This window comes from Anthonomus grandis, chromosome 2, assembly GCF_022605725.1.
Source record: "Anthonomus grandis grandis chromosome 2, icAntGran1.3, whole genome shotgun sequence".
Taxonomy (NCBI): Eukaryota; Metazoa; Arthropoda; class Insecta; order Coleoptera; family Curculionidae; genus Anthonomus; species Anthonomus grandis.
The window spans coordinates 3,303,618-3,320,361 of record NC_065547.1 but is presented as its reverse complement, the minus strand read 5'-3'; the positions used below and the strand labels follow the sequence as shown (position 1 = coordinate 3,320,361).

The 16,744-nt window shown below is 32.3% G+C and overlaps 1 protein-coding gene across 2 annotated transcripts in view; it reads right to left on the bottom strand.

Moving 5' to 3' along the window:
- Positions 1 to 1,961: 1,961 nt before the first annotated feature.
- The window catches only part of LOC126750561 (wee1-like protein kinase), a 35,250-nt gene continuing 20,467 nt past the window's right edge, over positions 1,962 to 16,744 (bottom strand). For both annotated transcript variants that reach the window (XM_050460208.1, XM_050460207.1), the window contains exons 7-8: positions 11,895 to 12,051; positions 1,962 to 7,278 (exon numbers count right to left, since the gene is read on the bottom strand). In XM_050460208.1, coding sequence (XP_050316165.1) covers positions 7,192 to 7,278; positions 11,895 to 12,051 — 244 coding nt within the window. In that variant the 3' untranslated portion in view covers positions 1,962 to 7,191. The remainder of the gene's footprint in view (positions 7,279 to 11,894; positions 12,052 to 16,744) is intronic.

The following is a 16,744-nucleotide window of genomic DNA, read 5'->3' as shown; positions in this document are numbered from 1 at the left end:
AATGGTGTGAATGTTTGCAAAATCAGATGAAAAATGCAAGAAGCAATCTCATTGGACTCTTTACCATATTCATTTTCAGTCCAACAAAAACTTATGACAGTTGAGGGATTTAATTTAGATTTAGAAGTTCCTTTCACTACTGTAAAATTGTAAATATAAAACTGTTTTGAATAGTATGCTTGTTGGTTAGGTAATTTCGGCAGCGCTTGGTTCTTTTGGCAATCAAATGAAAAAATTTCAACTCCTTCCTTCGCTTCTCACAAAAAATTAAAGTAAGCCTGAGCCTTTAATTTAGGTACTCTTTTCTCGACCATATAATTAACTTTTGTGGCTTCATCGGAACAACTTTTAATTTTTTCATAACTTTACTTTACTGGGGTTGATCCTTGTTGTCATTCTGATACATGGTCCACATTTTTTTAATGTTTAGTGATGAATCAAGATACAATCTCTCAGTCTGTCCCCTACATTAATGAGCTTCCGTGGCTTTAAATTTATTTATAAATTTCATTACTGATTCTCGTTTAAACTGATATATTACTAACTTCCTATCACCCCCTCGATTTTCTCTTGCCGGCCTAGACGAGTTAAAAAAATTTTTGGTTACAGTATCGATCCTTCTTCTTGTTATTCCCAAAATGCCCATAAATGCCTTTTTACATACAGGAACTAATCTTTTTTGTTTGTTTGAAAAAGCTTTTCTTTGTGTTTCAAATTTTTTGGTCTTCTTCTTTTTATCGGCACTGTTTTACAATACTTTAAAATAAAATCTTGAAATTTTTTTTCTTTTACATGGTAAAACCTTGCATGAAATTTTTTGATTTCCATCATTGTAAGTAAACTGCACTGGAATGCACCAGTTTTATGGCCACATGTTGGGTAAATCGGAAGAAAGTGTGGACTATATCTACACAAAAAACAATATGCCATAGAATCTACATAAGATGTTTATAATCAGTTTAACTTTACCTTATAGTTTTTTCAATATTTTTCTTCCACTAAGCATGATCTCGCGATTTTTTTCGAGCTTCTTGTCCATCTCGTATCGGAGTAACATTAACTTCCATTATTTAAAAATACTTTAAAAAGTTGAAACAATTAAATCGTGGTAGCTTGGTAATAATATACGTGCACCGTTCAACGAACATCAGAGTAATGACAACAAAAATAAAAACAAGTAAATTATTTCAGGATGTAACCTGTCAAGAATCGATGTAAATGGCGCGAAATGGATTTTGTACACTTTGCAAATTAACTAATATGTTTTGTATTTATAATGCCTTGGAGATTGAATGTTTTGTTTTAACTATTTTTTCTGGAGTTTGTTTGGTTTGATTTTATTATATTATAGGAGATTGCTCACTTTGGAACTAAATCCGATTTCTAAAGTTAAAAAAAGGTAGGATATAGCCCGTTTTGGCACAAAACAATTTTATGTTTGTATGTACGGCTGAAAATTGAATCCGAAGCGACATCTAACTAATTTTTTTTTTTTAAATGGAGATTGCTCACTTTGGAACTAGACCCCTCATATGTTAGTATAACTATAGATGGACTTTTTTTTATAGTGATCGGCATATTAAGATTTATTTAATTTTTTCAGATTTGTAAACAAGAGCCTGTAAAGGACTTACAATAAAGTAGAAAATAGACGATCTAAGAGAGGCAATTGATCGTTGGAACTTCTATTTGTTGAAGTGATGTAGGGAGTGCTCTTCTCTATCTTATATGATAGAGGTATCATCCACATATTGTAAATGCAATTATTAATTTATATTACATATAACAACTATTATTATTAAAACAATAATTAAACGAAAAACTATTATTTTTGGTGCTTCCAACCCGGTACCATCAGTGGTTCTCTCAATATCAAACAGTTTAATAAAATTACCAATAAAATCCAGGGACTCACAACAGGGGGAGGGAGGGCACAAATTCGAAAATAAAACCAAAAAAACTATTTATTCTAAAATATATTTGGTATGGACATAATAATAGTTAACATACAACATTAAAAGTTAAATGCATTTAATTAGTAAATAGCTTATAATAATAATAATAATAGTAAAAGGCACTTATAGAATATTACGACGATGGTAGGGAATGTATAATTAAAAAAAATCTATATATATATTATATCGAGGAGGCACCATATTCCTTGACGCCACTGATCTTTACGCTAAACACGCTCAGCCAGGTCAATACAAACTAAATAATAGCAATAAAGAAAAAAAATGAAACTAATCCTAATACATAATATAATAATAATAATAATATTTTATCACATACATTCCGAAAGAGAAAAAATTAATTAATTAAAAAAAAAAACCGGCAAAAACATACTGGAAGTGACCTAAAACGGTGCAGGTGTGATCAGGCACACCCGTATACAGTGTGTCCCTATAATATGTGTTAAATTAACAAGAAAAAATTATCACACATTAAAAATTAGGTTAAGGAATAAAAATCTACAGGAAAAACTTTTCATTTTTTTCGTTTATACAGCCGTGTACAGGATCAACCGATTATAACTAAAATATACTAAAGTTCACTTTGATATATCACAAATTATGTTTGTTTTTTTTTCTTTCGTTAAATTTAAATTGTCAACTGGAGAATGAAAGCGAGTGAATAATGGGATTAATTTAATTAAAATTTTTTATAGACAGTTTTATTGCTAAAATGTGTGGTTAGTTACACCCTGAATAGTATTAAACTGTCTATAAGAAAATTTCGAGAGATATACAGGGCGGTACGGTTTCATGAAGAAGCATGGGGTGATCAAATAGGAAACTTTTTTGTTAAAATTGATGGTTGAGACATTTTACAAGGCAGTTTTACTATTTAAATGTGGGTTATTTTCGAAAATGATCATTATTGAGAGGCCAATGCTTATAAGCAGTTTTGTACCCAATCAACAACTTTTTCTGAGAAATTTTACAATTAGCCAAGGCACATCAGAATGAATTATCATCACTTAATTTACACTTTTTTTCAAAAATAATAAATTTACGAGAAAAATTAGTACAGTAGAGCCTTGATAATCCGGACATGCGTTACTCCGGATGCTTCAGTAGTCCGAACACGAATTTTGCCGCTATTATGTACGTTATAGTCCGGATTCGCTTGTACGCGATAATCCGGATTGCCGTTTTGCAGGCTTTGACAAGTTTAAATTGATTCGTAGTTTGCGAAAGTTTAGTTTTTAACGTTACATAGGTATTACAGTTGACACTTATTGCTTCCTGGCCTTCCTACACCAAGTCTGGGGAATATGGCTCCAAGACGGAAGCATAAAACATTATCTTTAAAACAAAAGCTTGATATACTGAACAGATTAGAACGTGGCGTGAGTGGAAAAGCCTTAGCTAGTGAATACGATGTAGGCACCTCCACAATTTCGGATATTAAAAAGAACAAATTGAGCATTAAAAGGTATGTGCCAAGGTTTATAAAGACGTTTTATTTTTACTAATGTTTTGTATTTTATTTTTAGTTTTATTAGCGGTTGTGATAGCGTACCACAAGCTAGGAAAACACTAAGAAAACCTGAATATCCCAGAATGGAAAAGCGATTGTTCGAATAGTTTTGCAGGCAACGTTCCAGACACATTCCCATATCATATGAAATTTTAGCAGCCAAAGCAAAGTAAATCTACAACGATGGTTATGGAAATGAGAATTTTGCAGCCAGTCGAGGTTGGATCGCAAATTTCAGAAAAAGACATGATTTGAGAGCTTTAAAAATTTGTGGTGAGAAATTATCCAATGACGAAACTGCTGTTGAGCCTTTTAAAAATATGTTGGCACAGAAAATGAAAGACCTGAATTTAATTCCTACGCAGGTTTACAATGCTGATGAATCAGCGTTGTACTGGAAAATGTTACCGGAAAAAACAATTGTTCGTTCTCAAGAAAAGACAGCACCGGGACGAAAAATAAGTAAGGAGCGGGTTACTTTCCTGGCATGTGTAAATGGAGATGGTTCTCACAAATTGAGAATTCTCGTCATTGGAAAAGCAAAAAATCCCAGAGCATTTAAAAATGTACCCATACCCGTAGAGTACAAAAATTCCTGCAATGCTTGGATGACATCTGCAGTATTTAAAGAGTGGTTTCATAATTCGTTTATTAGGCAAGTAAAAGAGTATTTAAGAAGCCAAAATCTAACTGAACGTGCTCTTTTAATCATTGAGAATGCCTCAAGCCATGGATCGCCAGAAGAACTGAGAAGTGAGGATGGCCATTTCCAAACAATCTTTCTTCCGCCAAATTGCACAGCATTGCTGCAACGCATGGATCAAAATGCCATAAGGTTGACTAAATTGTTTTACCGTAAGAGCCTTTTGGCGCACATTTTATCACAAAATGAAGAAAATGTTATCCAGGTATTAAAGACCTTAAATCTCAAAACTGCAACATACTTACTGAGCAATGCATAGGTTTTACAAAAATGTTGGGAAAAAGTAATTCCAAAAGGAACGGTTTTTGGTAATGATTTAGAATACGAGGCCGATGATCTGATTTCTACTTTACGAGCTTTAACAGATGTTTCGGCTATGCTCCAAACACTAAGTGAAAACGAGATAAATCCTAATGAAGTGAATAACTGGATTGAAAATGAGGACAACTTGGTATTAGATGAGATAGAAAGCAACGAAATGCATTATAGCAGCAGCGAAGAATGTGAAGATAATGACGAAAATCAAGGGAGAGAGAAAGGAGTCAAAAATGATGAAGGGCTTCAATTTATGCTTAAAGTGGGCTGAAGAAAATCGAGTGCCATTGCATGATATTCTTATTAGACTTAAGACTTAAAGAAATGGCTTTTATGAAAAACCAAGAAAAAGTAAAGCAAGCAAAAATTACAGACTTTTTTAATTAGCTTTATTATGTACCTACTACACAGCAAACATGTAATTTAGTTTATCCTTTTAATTTGTATGTTTTTCTCGTTTATCACATATTTGTAGGCAATTTTTTAGTTATATACATATAAAACATATATGTATGTAAAAAGACTTCATATTTCAGTAATCTGAATTTTTCGTTAATCCGGATCAGTCGTTTTTATTAGACCGGACTATCGAGGCTTTACTGTATCTAATTTCGACTTTTTGACAAAAATTCTTAGATCTAAAAGGAAAATGCTTATTAGTATTCTTATAAAGGAAGACCTAATCTAAAACTTTACACTCTATACGTTTTTTGTTTAAATTGATACAAACTGAGAAATTTTCAAATTCATCAAGGCATGTTTGAATTAAGCGTTAATATTTAATTTCGACTTTTTTGGAAAAATGATTTTTTTTTTAGATTTACGAGAAAAATGCTTAGGAGCATTCTTGTAGAGCAAGACCTAATCTACAACTTTTTCGTTTAAATTGATACAAACTGGGAAATTTCCGAATTAGTCGAGGTATGTCAGAATTAAGCATTACTATTTAATTTCGACTTTTTGGCAAAAATGATTACATTTACAAGAAAAATGGTTATTAGCATTCTTATAGAGCAAGACCTAGTCTACAAATTTGCACTCTATGACTTTTTTGTTTAAATTAATAGAAATTGAGAAATTTTGTAAATTAGCCAAGGCATGTCAGAAATAAGCATCACCACCTAATTTGGACTTTTATGCAAAAATGATTAGACTTATGAGAAAAATGCTTAGGACCCTTCTTGTAGAACAAGACCTAATCTAAAACTTTACGCTCTATAAGTTTTTTGTTTAAATTTATACAAAGTGAGAAATTTTAAAATTAGCCAAGGCATATCAGAAATATGCATTACTACCTAAGTTGGACCTTTATGCAAAAATGCTTAGACTTACGAAAAAAATGCTTAAGAGCATTCTTGTAGAGCAAGACCTAATCTACAACTTTGCTCTCTATGACTTTTTTGTTTAAATTGATGAAAACTGAGAAATTTAAAAATTAACTAAGGAGTGTCAAACTAAGCATTCCTACCTAATTTGGTTTTTTTTTTGTAAACATGCTCAGATTTAAGAGGAAAATGCTCATAATCATTCTTTTAGAGCTGGATATAATTTACAACTTTGAACTCTATAACTTTTTTCCTTAATAGATGATACAAATTGAAAGAAATTGAAAAATGTTCAAAATCAAATTTCACCCTCCTTTCTCTGAAAAACATTCTTATATACACCCTTCTATGTCTTACACATTGATACCGACATAAGCCAGTCTTTCTCTAGCACATTATCTAATGAAAAGTACCAATTAGTAATTGAACTTTAATCAAGTAAAAAATTAGTTATCTTGGTACTTTGTGTCAGAGAAAGAGAGACTTATATCAGTAAAAATGGGTAAGAGAGAGAAGACCTCGTACACTATTCCTTGTAAAGTCCTAAAAAATTACATTGATGATGTCCACAAGAGCCAAAACTGGCTTTAGGACGTAAAGGTTTTTTTCTTATTGAATTATTACTTCACCCATATTTCAACATGAATCCATAGAACCCCATATACAAGAATCCTGTATATAGGATGACCTCCTTTTGGGAACTCCTTGGAAAAATGTGGCAACATTGCAAGGCAATTGAAAGAAACACCACTATTTAATACAACCTCGCCATGTTGCCGAATTTGGAAAATTTCCTGGAGTTCACAAAGGTTCATCCTGTAAACAGATTTTGAGAAAAAAAAGAGCAAATTGTCCGAGAAAAACGATGTGATTATATAAACTATACAAAAAAAATACCTAAATAGTAATGATAATATTTTTTTTTTTTTAAAGAAGTATACATGTATATTGCTGCAGGATTATTTAAAGAACATACCGAAAGTGCATTTAATAATTACTTACTAAACGCTTTAGTTAGGGCGCAGTGAAAAGTAAAGCGATTCAAGACTGGCAAATTGATAATCTTATAACCTAAAAACTACCAATAAAAGTAGAAAAAAAAATACTAAAGCCGCTTTGGTACATTTTAAAACGCTCAAAACGTACAAAACAAAACTTCCTTAAACGATTAATGAGAATCATTTGTGAGTTTGGGGGGTCAATACTGAAATAATCGGCAAAAAAAGCTTATTTTTTGTTTTTTAGTTTGTTTAGTGGCCATTTAAGTTATTTTTTCCTTACCGTAACTAAAAGTTAAAAATTAATGAGCTTTTTGCATACTTGAATTCTGTTTACTAACTTAAAACCCTAAATAATTAGTACCGGTTAAAAGGTGGTCGTGCTTACGCTCCTATTCACTTTCTTTCCGATTAATCTGCTGTTTTGTATTGTCTTTATACACATTGCTGCCTCCTGTAACAAAGAAAATGGCGATTAAGTTCAGTATATGAAAAAAAGATGGAACAGTAATAAGTAAAAACCATTATGTAAAAGGTAAACATTCACAAGGTGTTCTTACGTGTTAAAACGCAATAAAACATATGTAAACAGTGAGTTGACAAATACACAAAATTAAAACTATATAAATATTTGCTCAACTATCTTTGTCATCTCCAGACATACAACAGACTACCAAGCATCCACCATTACGATGATTTTTATCGTTGTGTAGGTATTTTGCTCCTAAGTTTAAAACAGCTTCTTACTATTATATCTCTTAAAGGAGGGATACAATATTTTGATGTATAAAAAATACTAAAATAGGCTTTAGCTGTAAACCAGCATAATCGCTTCCAGGTGTATATGTGTCTTTATAGGTAAAGTAAATAGCCAAGAATCTAGATTCCAAAATAAGACTTATCGCATTTAAAGTATGCAATTCCCAATAGTCAAATAGCAACTTACTTGTTAATTATTCCTTGTAAAATTGATTAATATTGTAATTCAAATTAAAGTTACCAGAAATAACGACAAATTTTTAGCAAACTGAATATATATAAAAAAAGCGTTAAAATTACGTCAATATCCAAGTCTAAATGGAGTTACATATTTGCTTTAGTGTTTTTCTTTGCATTAAAGTGTTCATAGATTTTTCTTTTCATATTTTGTTATATTTATTTTTAACTGCTTCAAATATACATATAATAATTATATATATACATACATAGAGCGCTATATTTACCTCCGTATAGTATACAGTATTGTGCAAAAAGATAGCAACATTGAACTTTCCTGTTATATATCTTTTGGTATCTATTTTATAATAAAATAGTTTTGTTTCGAAAAAAAATATAACCCAACTAAATTAAAATCAATTCAATATTTCGTGCAGTACTCCTTCTCCTTTATAACATCTGCACATCGTCTTGGCATGGACTCAATTAATTTCATAATATAGTCATTGTTCACTTCTTTCCAAGCCTTTTCCACTATTTCAAAGAGAATATTTGTATTAGAGCATGTTAGGTGCCTGATTTTGGTGTCAATGTAATGCCATAAACTCTCTATAGGGTTTAGGTTTGGCGATTGAGATGGCCAGGGGCCGTATTTTTGAAACCATTCGACTTTGATTCGCATACGAAATTAGAGGATTTCGCACGAAAAATCGATATTCGTATTTTCGACCGCTTCGTATGCGAACTTTTTCGCATGCGGTGGATCGAATGGGTATATACCATTCGAATTTCAAGTTCGTGTGCGATTCTGCCACTTGTCTTGTTTTGATTTTAAACTAGCTTTATTTTTTTTTTAATTTGTGAGTTGGTTAAGTATTTTCATAGTGTTTTTTTATTGTTTATTGAAAAAAAAATAGCAATAATCAAATGGCAAGATTAAACAATCTTGTGCAAAGAAACGTGGTCGATGCACTGGAAGAGACTAAAACTCTGGCAGATAGAAGGAATAGGATGTACTCTTCATTTCTTGACCCATTTGAAATGTATGCAGATGCTTAATTTAATAAATTATATAAATTAAGCAAGCCTATTACGATAGAATGATTAAGCATATTACGATGATGTGATCTTTATGTGCTCCTGAGACTGTGTAATCTATCCACTAGTTTTATATAAGGCTTGTGCAGTTTTAGCCGAAAAATTTTGGGTGAAATTGCCCGACTTTAATTCCGGGTGCTCTTCCATAAATGAAATTAGTTCTTTCTTTTGCTCACTCGACACAAAACCGCAATATTTTTTATTTTTTGAATTCATTAAAAAAAAAGTCAATTCGCAAAAACCCAAGAAACGCCATGAAAAAACCTCAAAATTCCTTGATGTTTTTAAACTTAAATTTTAGGTTAGGTTAAAAAATCGTTATCGTCTTCATCCCGATTGACACGGCCTCCAATAGCACTCGACTTTGCTACGTTGCCACTACATTTCATGTTCGCATGCGAATGAAATATCGAATGCTGTTCAAAAATGCACTTTTTAATTCGTGTGCGAATTTTGCCGCTCGACTTTGTTCGCATTCGAAGATTCTCGCATGGTTTCGAAAATACGGCCCCAGATTATTACATTAATTTTTTCATCGGATAGCCACCCCTTAGCAAATTGAGAAGCATGTTTTGGATCGTTGTCATGCTAAAATATGGCTGTTACTGGCATGACTTCATCCATATATGGCACTAAATGTGTTTGCAAAATGTCTTTGTACATGAAACGATCCATTTTGCTCAGTATTCTTACTATGGGTCCCATGCCACGAGCCGAGAAACATCCCCATACAAGAATATTTCCCTCTCCATGTTTAACTGTGGGGCAAAAGTACTTTTTGTTTAATCTTTGTTCACTGGGGCGTCTGACGTACATCACTCCATCAGTCCTGAATACATTATATTTAGATTCATCACTAAATACGACTTTCTTCCAATCAGCTACAGACCAGTGGACATGAGATTGGGCAAAGTGAAAACGAGCCTTGGCGTTCTTCTTTGAGAGGAACGGTTTTTTGACGGGGCGACGAGCAGGTAAGTTGGCATCAAGTAATCTTCTCCTTACGGTACTAGAACTGAGGTTTACTCCTCCACCCTCTTTTAATTTTGCCAAAATTTGGGAAGAAGACAAAAAAGGATTTTCTTTGGAAATTCGTAGCAGCTGCCTATCCATCCTCAAATTTGTTTTTCTGGGTCTACCAGGAATGGGCGCCGGTGCAGCTGTTCCAGTAAGGCGAAATTTTTTGCAAACTCTGGATACGATTGACCTGTGAAGCCGTAAGCTTCTTGCAATGTCACTCTGCCTAACACCATTTTCATAATACCCCACAATAATTTTTCTTACATCACCAGAGACGGTTTTTGAGCAACCCATTTTAAGTTAATTCTGAGATTCAAAAATAACAACATGAAATTCCTTACTCTGCATTGGCATTCTTTTGATATCTCGGTATATTTATAAATAATACAGAGGCGTGTACTTAAAAGTAAAGAAATAATATGGAATTAATAAATAAAGGAGCAAATAATATTTTTGAAGACATTGCTTGTTGCTATATTTATGCACAATACTGTACATACCTATGATGGTAATATACTGGCCTCCAAATTTAAAGGCGAGTGCAGTGAACAATGTTGCACATTGTACAATACATTGAACCCTATTTATTGTGTCCGAAAAATCGGCGTTATAATATTTTTTTTTAATTTGCCCAATTATCGAAAACACATTAATTAACAAGTGGGAACAAACAAATTATTTTCACAATCCAAGTTAAGTAATGCCGATTAAGTAAATTGATTATTTTTTTTAGAACTCAGTAAGTAAGTAGTAATAACTATAACTAAAATTGGGAAGAAACTAATGAAGAAAAGGATGGTAGAATTTTTGGACGCTAATAAAGTTCTTAATACTTTTCAGTTTAGCTTTCAAGCTTCAAAAAATACTAGTGATGCAGTATTTCACTGAATGGAAAGACTCTATTTGGGACTTAATGATAGAGAAGCAGCGGCAGTCGTTTTTTGTGATATCGCATGAGTTGTTGTTGCGGAAGCTTGAAGTATATGGGTTTAGAGGGAGTATGCTACAATGCTTTTGGTTATATCTGTCGGAAAGAAGCCAGTCAGTTATCTTTAAGAGTTCCATATCTGATCACTTGACAATTTCGGCAGGGGTACCACAAGAATCTGTTTTGGGTCCACTTCTTTTTCTTTTTTATGTGAATGACTTATCGTCAATAATAAGACATGAGCAGTGTACCTCTTTTGCTGATGATACCACATTGCTATGGCATGATACAGATGCACAATTTCTACTCAAGAAAATGAACGAGGATTTATGCAGAATCAAGATTTGCGTGACTGTAATTATTTGTCCTTTAATGTAACCAAAACAAATGTTTTAAATTTTGAGTGTAGACTAGATAATGTGCTTTTGAACACAGAGCCTATTTTAAACACAAATAATAACAAGTTTCTGAGTCTAATAATAAATGTCAAACCATCGCCAATCAACTTAATAAACAAATAGCAAAAAGTGCTTATTTTGCCTTTAAAATGGACGTCGAGTAATCCAGATCTATCGCCGTTTGAAACCTTGTGGCATATCATAAAGAAAAAGCTTAGATGGAATCCCGCAAGAACCGTTCCAGAATTGCGAACTTTTATTACGAAATTTTATTAATCGGCAATTTTTTTGAATTTTCGTAAGATATTTTTTCTCTGTTACAAAATATGTCGTATTTTAGACCAATATTAAATAAAAATATCGTATGTTATGAGAAATATATTTTAGTTTTTAATACGTTTCCGCTGATATGACAAATTTAATAAAAATAAAATGATAGTTCTTCAACTTCACTGAGACAGGGCTGGCTCATAGCTAAGAGAAAAATTGAAAAAAGGGGGTTTAAAAAAGTTTTACGTCTAATGCTCTCTGACAATGACAAAGAAAATCAATGTGACGTATCGATTATTTCCTATTAATTAGAATTATTTAGATCCTATACAAAATTAAACGTGAAAAGAAATAAAGAATGAAACTTCTTATTGAACTTTTCCTACTTAGGGATTATATTAACGACATAAATTTGCTTACCTTAAGTTGTTTCACTAGCATTTCATTTCTCATCTTTTCCGCGTTCAGTTCCCTGGTTAAATCGGCTTTTGATTTGCTGCATTCGGGATTCAGTGCTCTGTGCTGCAGGATTTGCACGGTGCTGGGCCTCTGGGTTGGGTCCGGGTGGAACATGGACCTTTTATTAAAAAAAAAAATTATGTCTTATAGTGTTTTATAAGTAGAAAATCGTTTCTTAATATTATGAATAAAGAAGCAATCCTTGAGACACTTGTATCAGTGCGTATAACTCCTCACACTCCTTAAACTCTAAACATTTGATTGATTACTGTATATTATTAACTTTTTAACCACTTTACTGGTAAGGATCAAGTCTATTAAGGCCAAATTAATTGTTAAAGTCATAACAAGAATAGGTTAACCGTAATTTGTTGTTCTTTAGTGGTCAACATTGAATTTTGCAACAAGTTTGTTTTCCTCAACACCCTGTACACTCAGCAAAAAACTCTGAAACACGTGTTCAATTAATTTAATTTATATACATTTTCAACGATCTGTGTGTTTCGATTCTTGAGTTATGGGTATGTTAAACATAATTGGAAAAAAATTCTTTAAAAATGATGCTTTTCTTAACCCTCTGTACATTTATCAAAAAACTCTTAACACGTTTTTGCCCAGTGTTCCATAATTAACACATCCGAGTTGTTCCCGGTGTTCCAATAATGGAACATAATCTCTTTTACCCCCCAATATCTTGGTTTCACGCCTCCATCTGAAACCAAGATATCGCCAGAGGTGTCCTCTTCGGTTTAGTATGATTTTGGACACGACAACGCGCATTTGTAAGATAATAGAACATCTTTTTAAGCGTCGCGCAGCAATATAATTGTTTTGTGTACCAGTGCATATAAAATGGCCTCCAGAAAGTAAGTATTTACATTCATCCTTTTGTTAGATTTGCACTTAAAATATATTACCATTATTTGTTTGGTTGTTCTTAACAATATGTGAGGTATTAGAACAAAATAAATAATATAGTTTTCTTACCCCACCCCTCCACTTTTTGATGTTCCAAAAATGGAACACTGGGTTTGGATGACACCATATAGCTTAACTTTGTTTACAGGTTCTACATTACAGAACAGTTAGTTGAAAATGAAGAGTTTTGGGCTGCAGATATTTTTATCACTCCCCCAGCTGACGGGTTAGATTCAGAAGAAGATTCAGATGATGATAAAACGCCAGCTACAGATGTTAACCATTTAAGTGGACGCCAGTTAACAGCTGAAGCCAGTGCAAGGATTTTTAGACCAACTGGTGCTGTGTCTATAGGTGATGAGTTGGAAGAAGATACTACTCAGGATCAAGGATGGGATGGTAAAGACGATATTCCTCTGGCACGACTTCCAGAAGCGAGACGAAAGCTTGAAAGGGACTGGGAAAATCGCGATTTAGATCCAAAATTTCCGCAGTTTATTTCTCCTATAGTCGATCGAGAGAATATATATCCTGATGCGGTAACTTGCTTCGAAAGTTTTTTTGATTTGAATTTTTGTAACTATTTGAAAGATGTGTTTACTCTTTATGCCAATCAAAAGGGTAATCATAAATTTGGATTTAGTATTGGCGAGCTAAAATGTTTTGTCTCAATTTTATTCGTTTCGGGTCATCTACAAGTGTCTAGGTGGCGCATGTTATGGGAAACAGATACTGATACCTATAATCCTGCAATAGCCAATGCCATGAGATGAAATAGGTTTGATTTGATTAAAAAATATGTACATTGTGCTCGAATCAAGATAAAGAAGATAAATTTACAAAAATGCGTCCATTGTTTGATATGATAAATGAGCGGTTTTTAAATCACGCATTTCTTAACGAAAAATTAAGTATTGACGAAAGCATGGTACCTTATTTTGGACGACATGGCGCTAAACAATTTATTAAAAATAAACCTATTAGATATGGGTATAAGTTGTGGTCTCTGTGCGATCCATGTGGATATTTAATTCAATTTTATCCGTATCAGGGAAAGCAAAAAAATAGGCAACATATGGAATTAGGTCTTGGTGGCTCTGTTGTAAGACCGTTATTGTCCAAGCTTCCTCAAAATATTCCATTTATGGTGATCGATTTTTCTCATCTATAAAATTGGTTAATGAGTTACAAAGAATTGGATATGGCTACACCGGTACAATAAATCCCAACAGAACTGATCACTGTCCCCTTCCATCTAAATTGGATGTCAAAAAAACAACTCGAGGAACATATAGCTTATATGACGGATAAAACAACTGAAGTAACCATTACATCGTGAAACGATAATCGTCCTGTGTTGACAATTAGTTCATGTGATCCTGTTAATCCCGTATGCCAAGCCAATAGATGGGTATCTACTGAAAAGAAAAAAGTACCCATTCCTCAACCCTTTGTTATAGCACAATATAATAAAAATATGGGAGGCGTAGATCGCTTGGATTAAAACATAATTATAGGATTAGTGTGAGGTCGAAAAAATGGTGGTGGCCATTGTTTGCATTCTGCTTAAGACTCCATTATGCGTAATGCTTGGCAGATATATAAACGGCAGCCGAATTGTACGAAAGTAGATTTTCTAAAATTCAGAAGAGAGATTACCAATCTTTATTTGAAAAAGTATGCGCAACCCTGTGTTGGTGGAGGAAGACCAAAATCATCTAAACCTTTATTTGAAAGGGTACATGGAAACATGCGATTTGATGGTTTGAATCACTGGATGGTTCTTGCTCTAAAACAAGGACGTTGTGCTTTATGTCAAAAAAATGCGACAAAAATGTGCGAGAAGTGCAATATCAATCTGCATGAACAATGTTTTAAAAATTTTCATGCTGTATAAGCATATTTGGTTTCTTTATGCCTTTTATTATTATTAGTTTGCTATGTTTATAATATTAAAAGATAAACTTTGTCATGGTGTCTTTTATTCCCAGTGTTTCAAAATTGGAACAAACACCTAAAAGTTTTCAAAAACACTTTTTTTATATTTTATACAAAATTTTAACATTATACATCAAAATAATGAAAAAAAAGTAAAAATAACTTTTTTTAAAGAAATTGAATAATTCGGGCATACAAGTACTACATTTTTACGTAAATTCGGGCAAAAACGGGTTAAATACGTGTCATCATTTCAATTTTAAATGAGGCATATTTGTACACATTTTAAAGAGTCTAGGTATCTTGGTTTTTGAATTATGGCCATGTCAAAAAATTTTTGGGAAAAAGTGCACTTTTTCAAAAATGATTTTTTCTATGAACCTCCTGTGCATTTATCCAAAAACCCCGAAACTCGTGTCGAATCGATTTAATTGAGGAGTATTTATGCAAATATTCAAGGGTCTAAGTGTCTTGTTTCTTGAATTATGGACCTGTCAAAATATTTTCAGCAAAAATTATTTTTTTACAGAAATAACTTTTTTCAAAATGTTCGTGCGTGGTCTCCGCACAAAATTGAGTGATTTTTCATCTTCTGTCATAGCAAATGGCTAATGATGTTTTAACTCACTTTAAGTCCCAAACAACAAATATCGAAAGCGTGTACGTATAAATTTCAATAGCAAATCAAAAAATGTTGTTTGTGTATGTTCATATACCACCATTATCCCCATTAAATCGTTATGAAGATTTTGTGCGAGAAACCATACAAAACAATAACTTTTCGTCGATCTATATAACAGATTTTAATAATTAGAGCTGTTTAAATGTACTCAACTTCATGTGAATGAACGTTTACTTCCAGGCAATTCAGTTGAGGACAGCTGCTCTATTTAGTCCATTAGAGCTGTTCAAATGTACTCAACATCCTGGAATAAATGAACGTTTACTTTCAGGCAATTGAGTTAAATACAGATGCTCTATTTATTCCATTAGAGCTGTTCAAATGTACTCAATTTCATGGAATAAATGAACGTTTACTTCCAGGCATTTGAATTGATGGCAGATGCTCTGTTTATCGAATAAGTACTTTATGTACTATTACGTAATATTTATGTACTGTGAAGTGTGTGATAAATGTTTTTTTATTGTTTTATGTAAGTTTTTAGTTTTGTTTAAGTAATATTTTTATTTTAGGCCTGATGATGCTCTAACTAGAGCGAAACATGTGTAGCCCGTTTTATTACATGTTGTGAGACCGTGACTTTGTGTTTTTCTTTGTTTTTCGTCAATTTTAGATTTTAATTTGGTAACTTCTGTAGATTCTTCATTTTGTTAAGATCTGATAAATATAATCCTGCACTTTCTTTACATCAAAACATACCGTGAAAATACCAATTTTTTAGATTTTGATTATGTTTATAACAATTTTAATAATGCTAATTAAATTTAAATTAATCAATATTAATTGGGACACTACACTTAGTGTTATGGATGTCACAGTTTTTATTGTAATATTTATTGTTGTATTTATTTGTTTGTACCAAAAAAGAGAGTAAAAATAGTATGTTTCAAAAGTTATATTCAGTTGATTTAAAATGTGCATTTTTTAGAAAAAAAAAACAGCTCATAAAAGATTTAAACAATCAAAAAGTATGTTCGACTATACATTTTTTAGTGATATGCGTAAATAGTGTAAAGTTTTAGCAGAGAAATGGAAAATTGACATCATAAAAGCTTATGGTTCCCCATGACAAATACTAAACAGTTCTGGAGCTATATACATATCAAGTACGAACATTATGATCTGTCTAACAATAATACAATAATATGGAGATAGCAAATCCGTTTAAAGAGCATTTTGCCAAGCCATATGTTCATAATAATAACTATGTTATTCCTAGCTTTAAATGTTAAAAAAAAACATAAATATACCTGTGCCTGTGATATCATTTAAT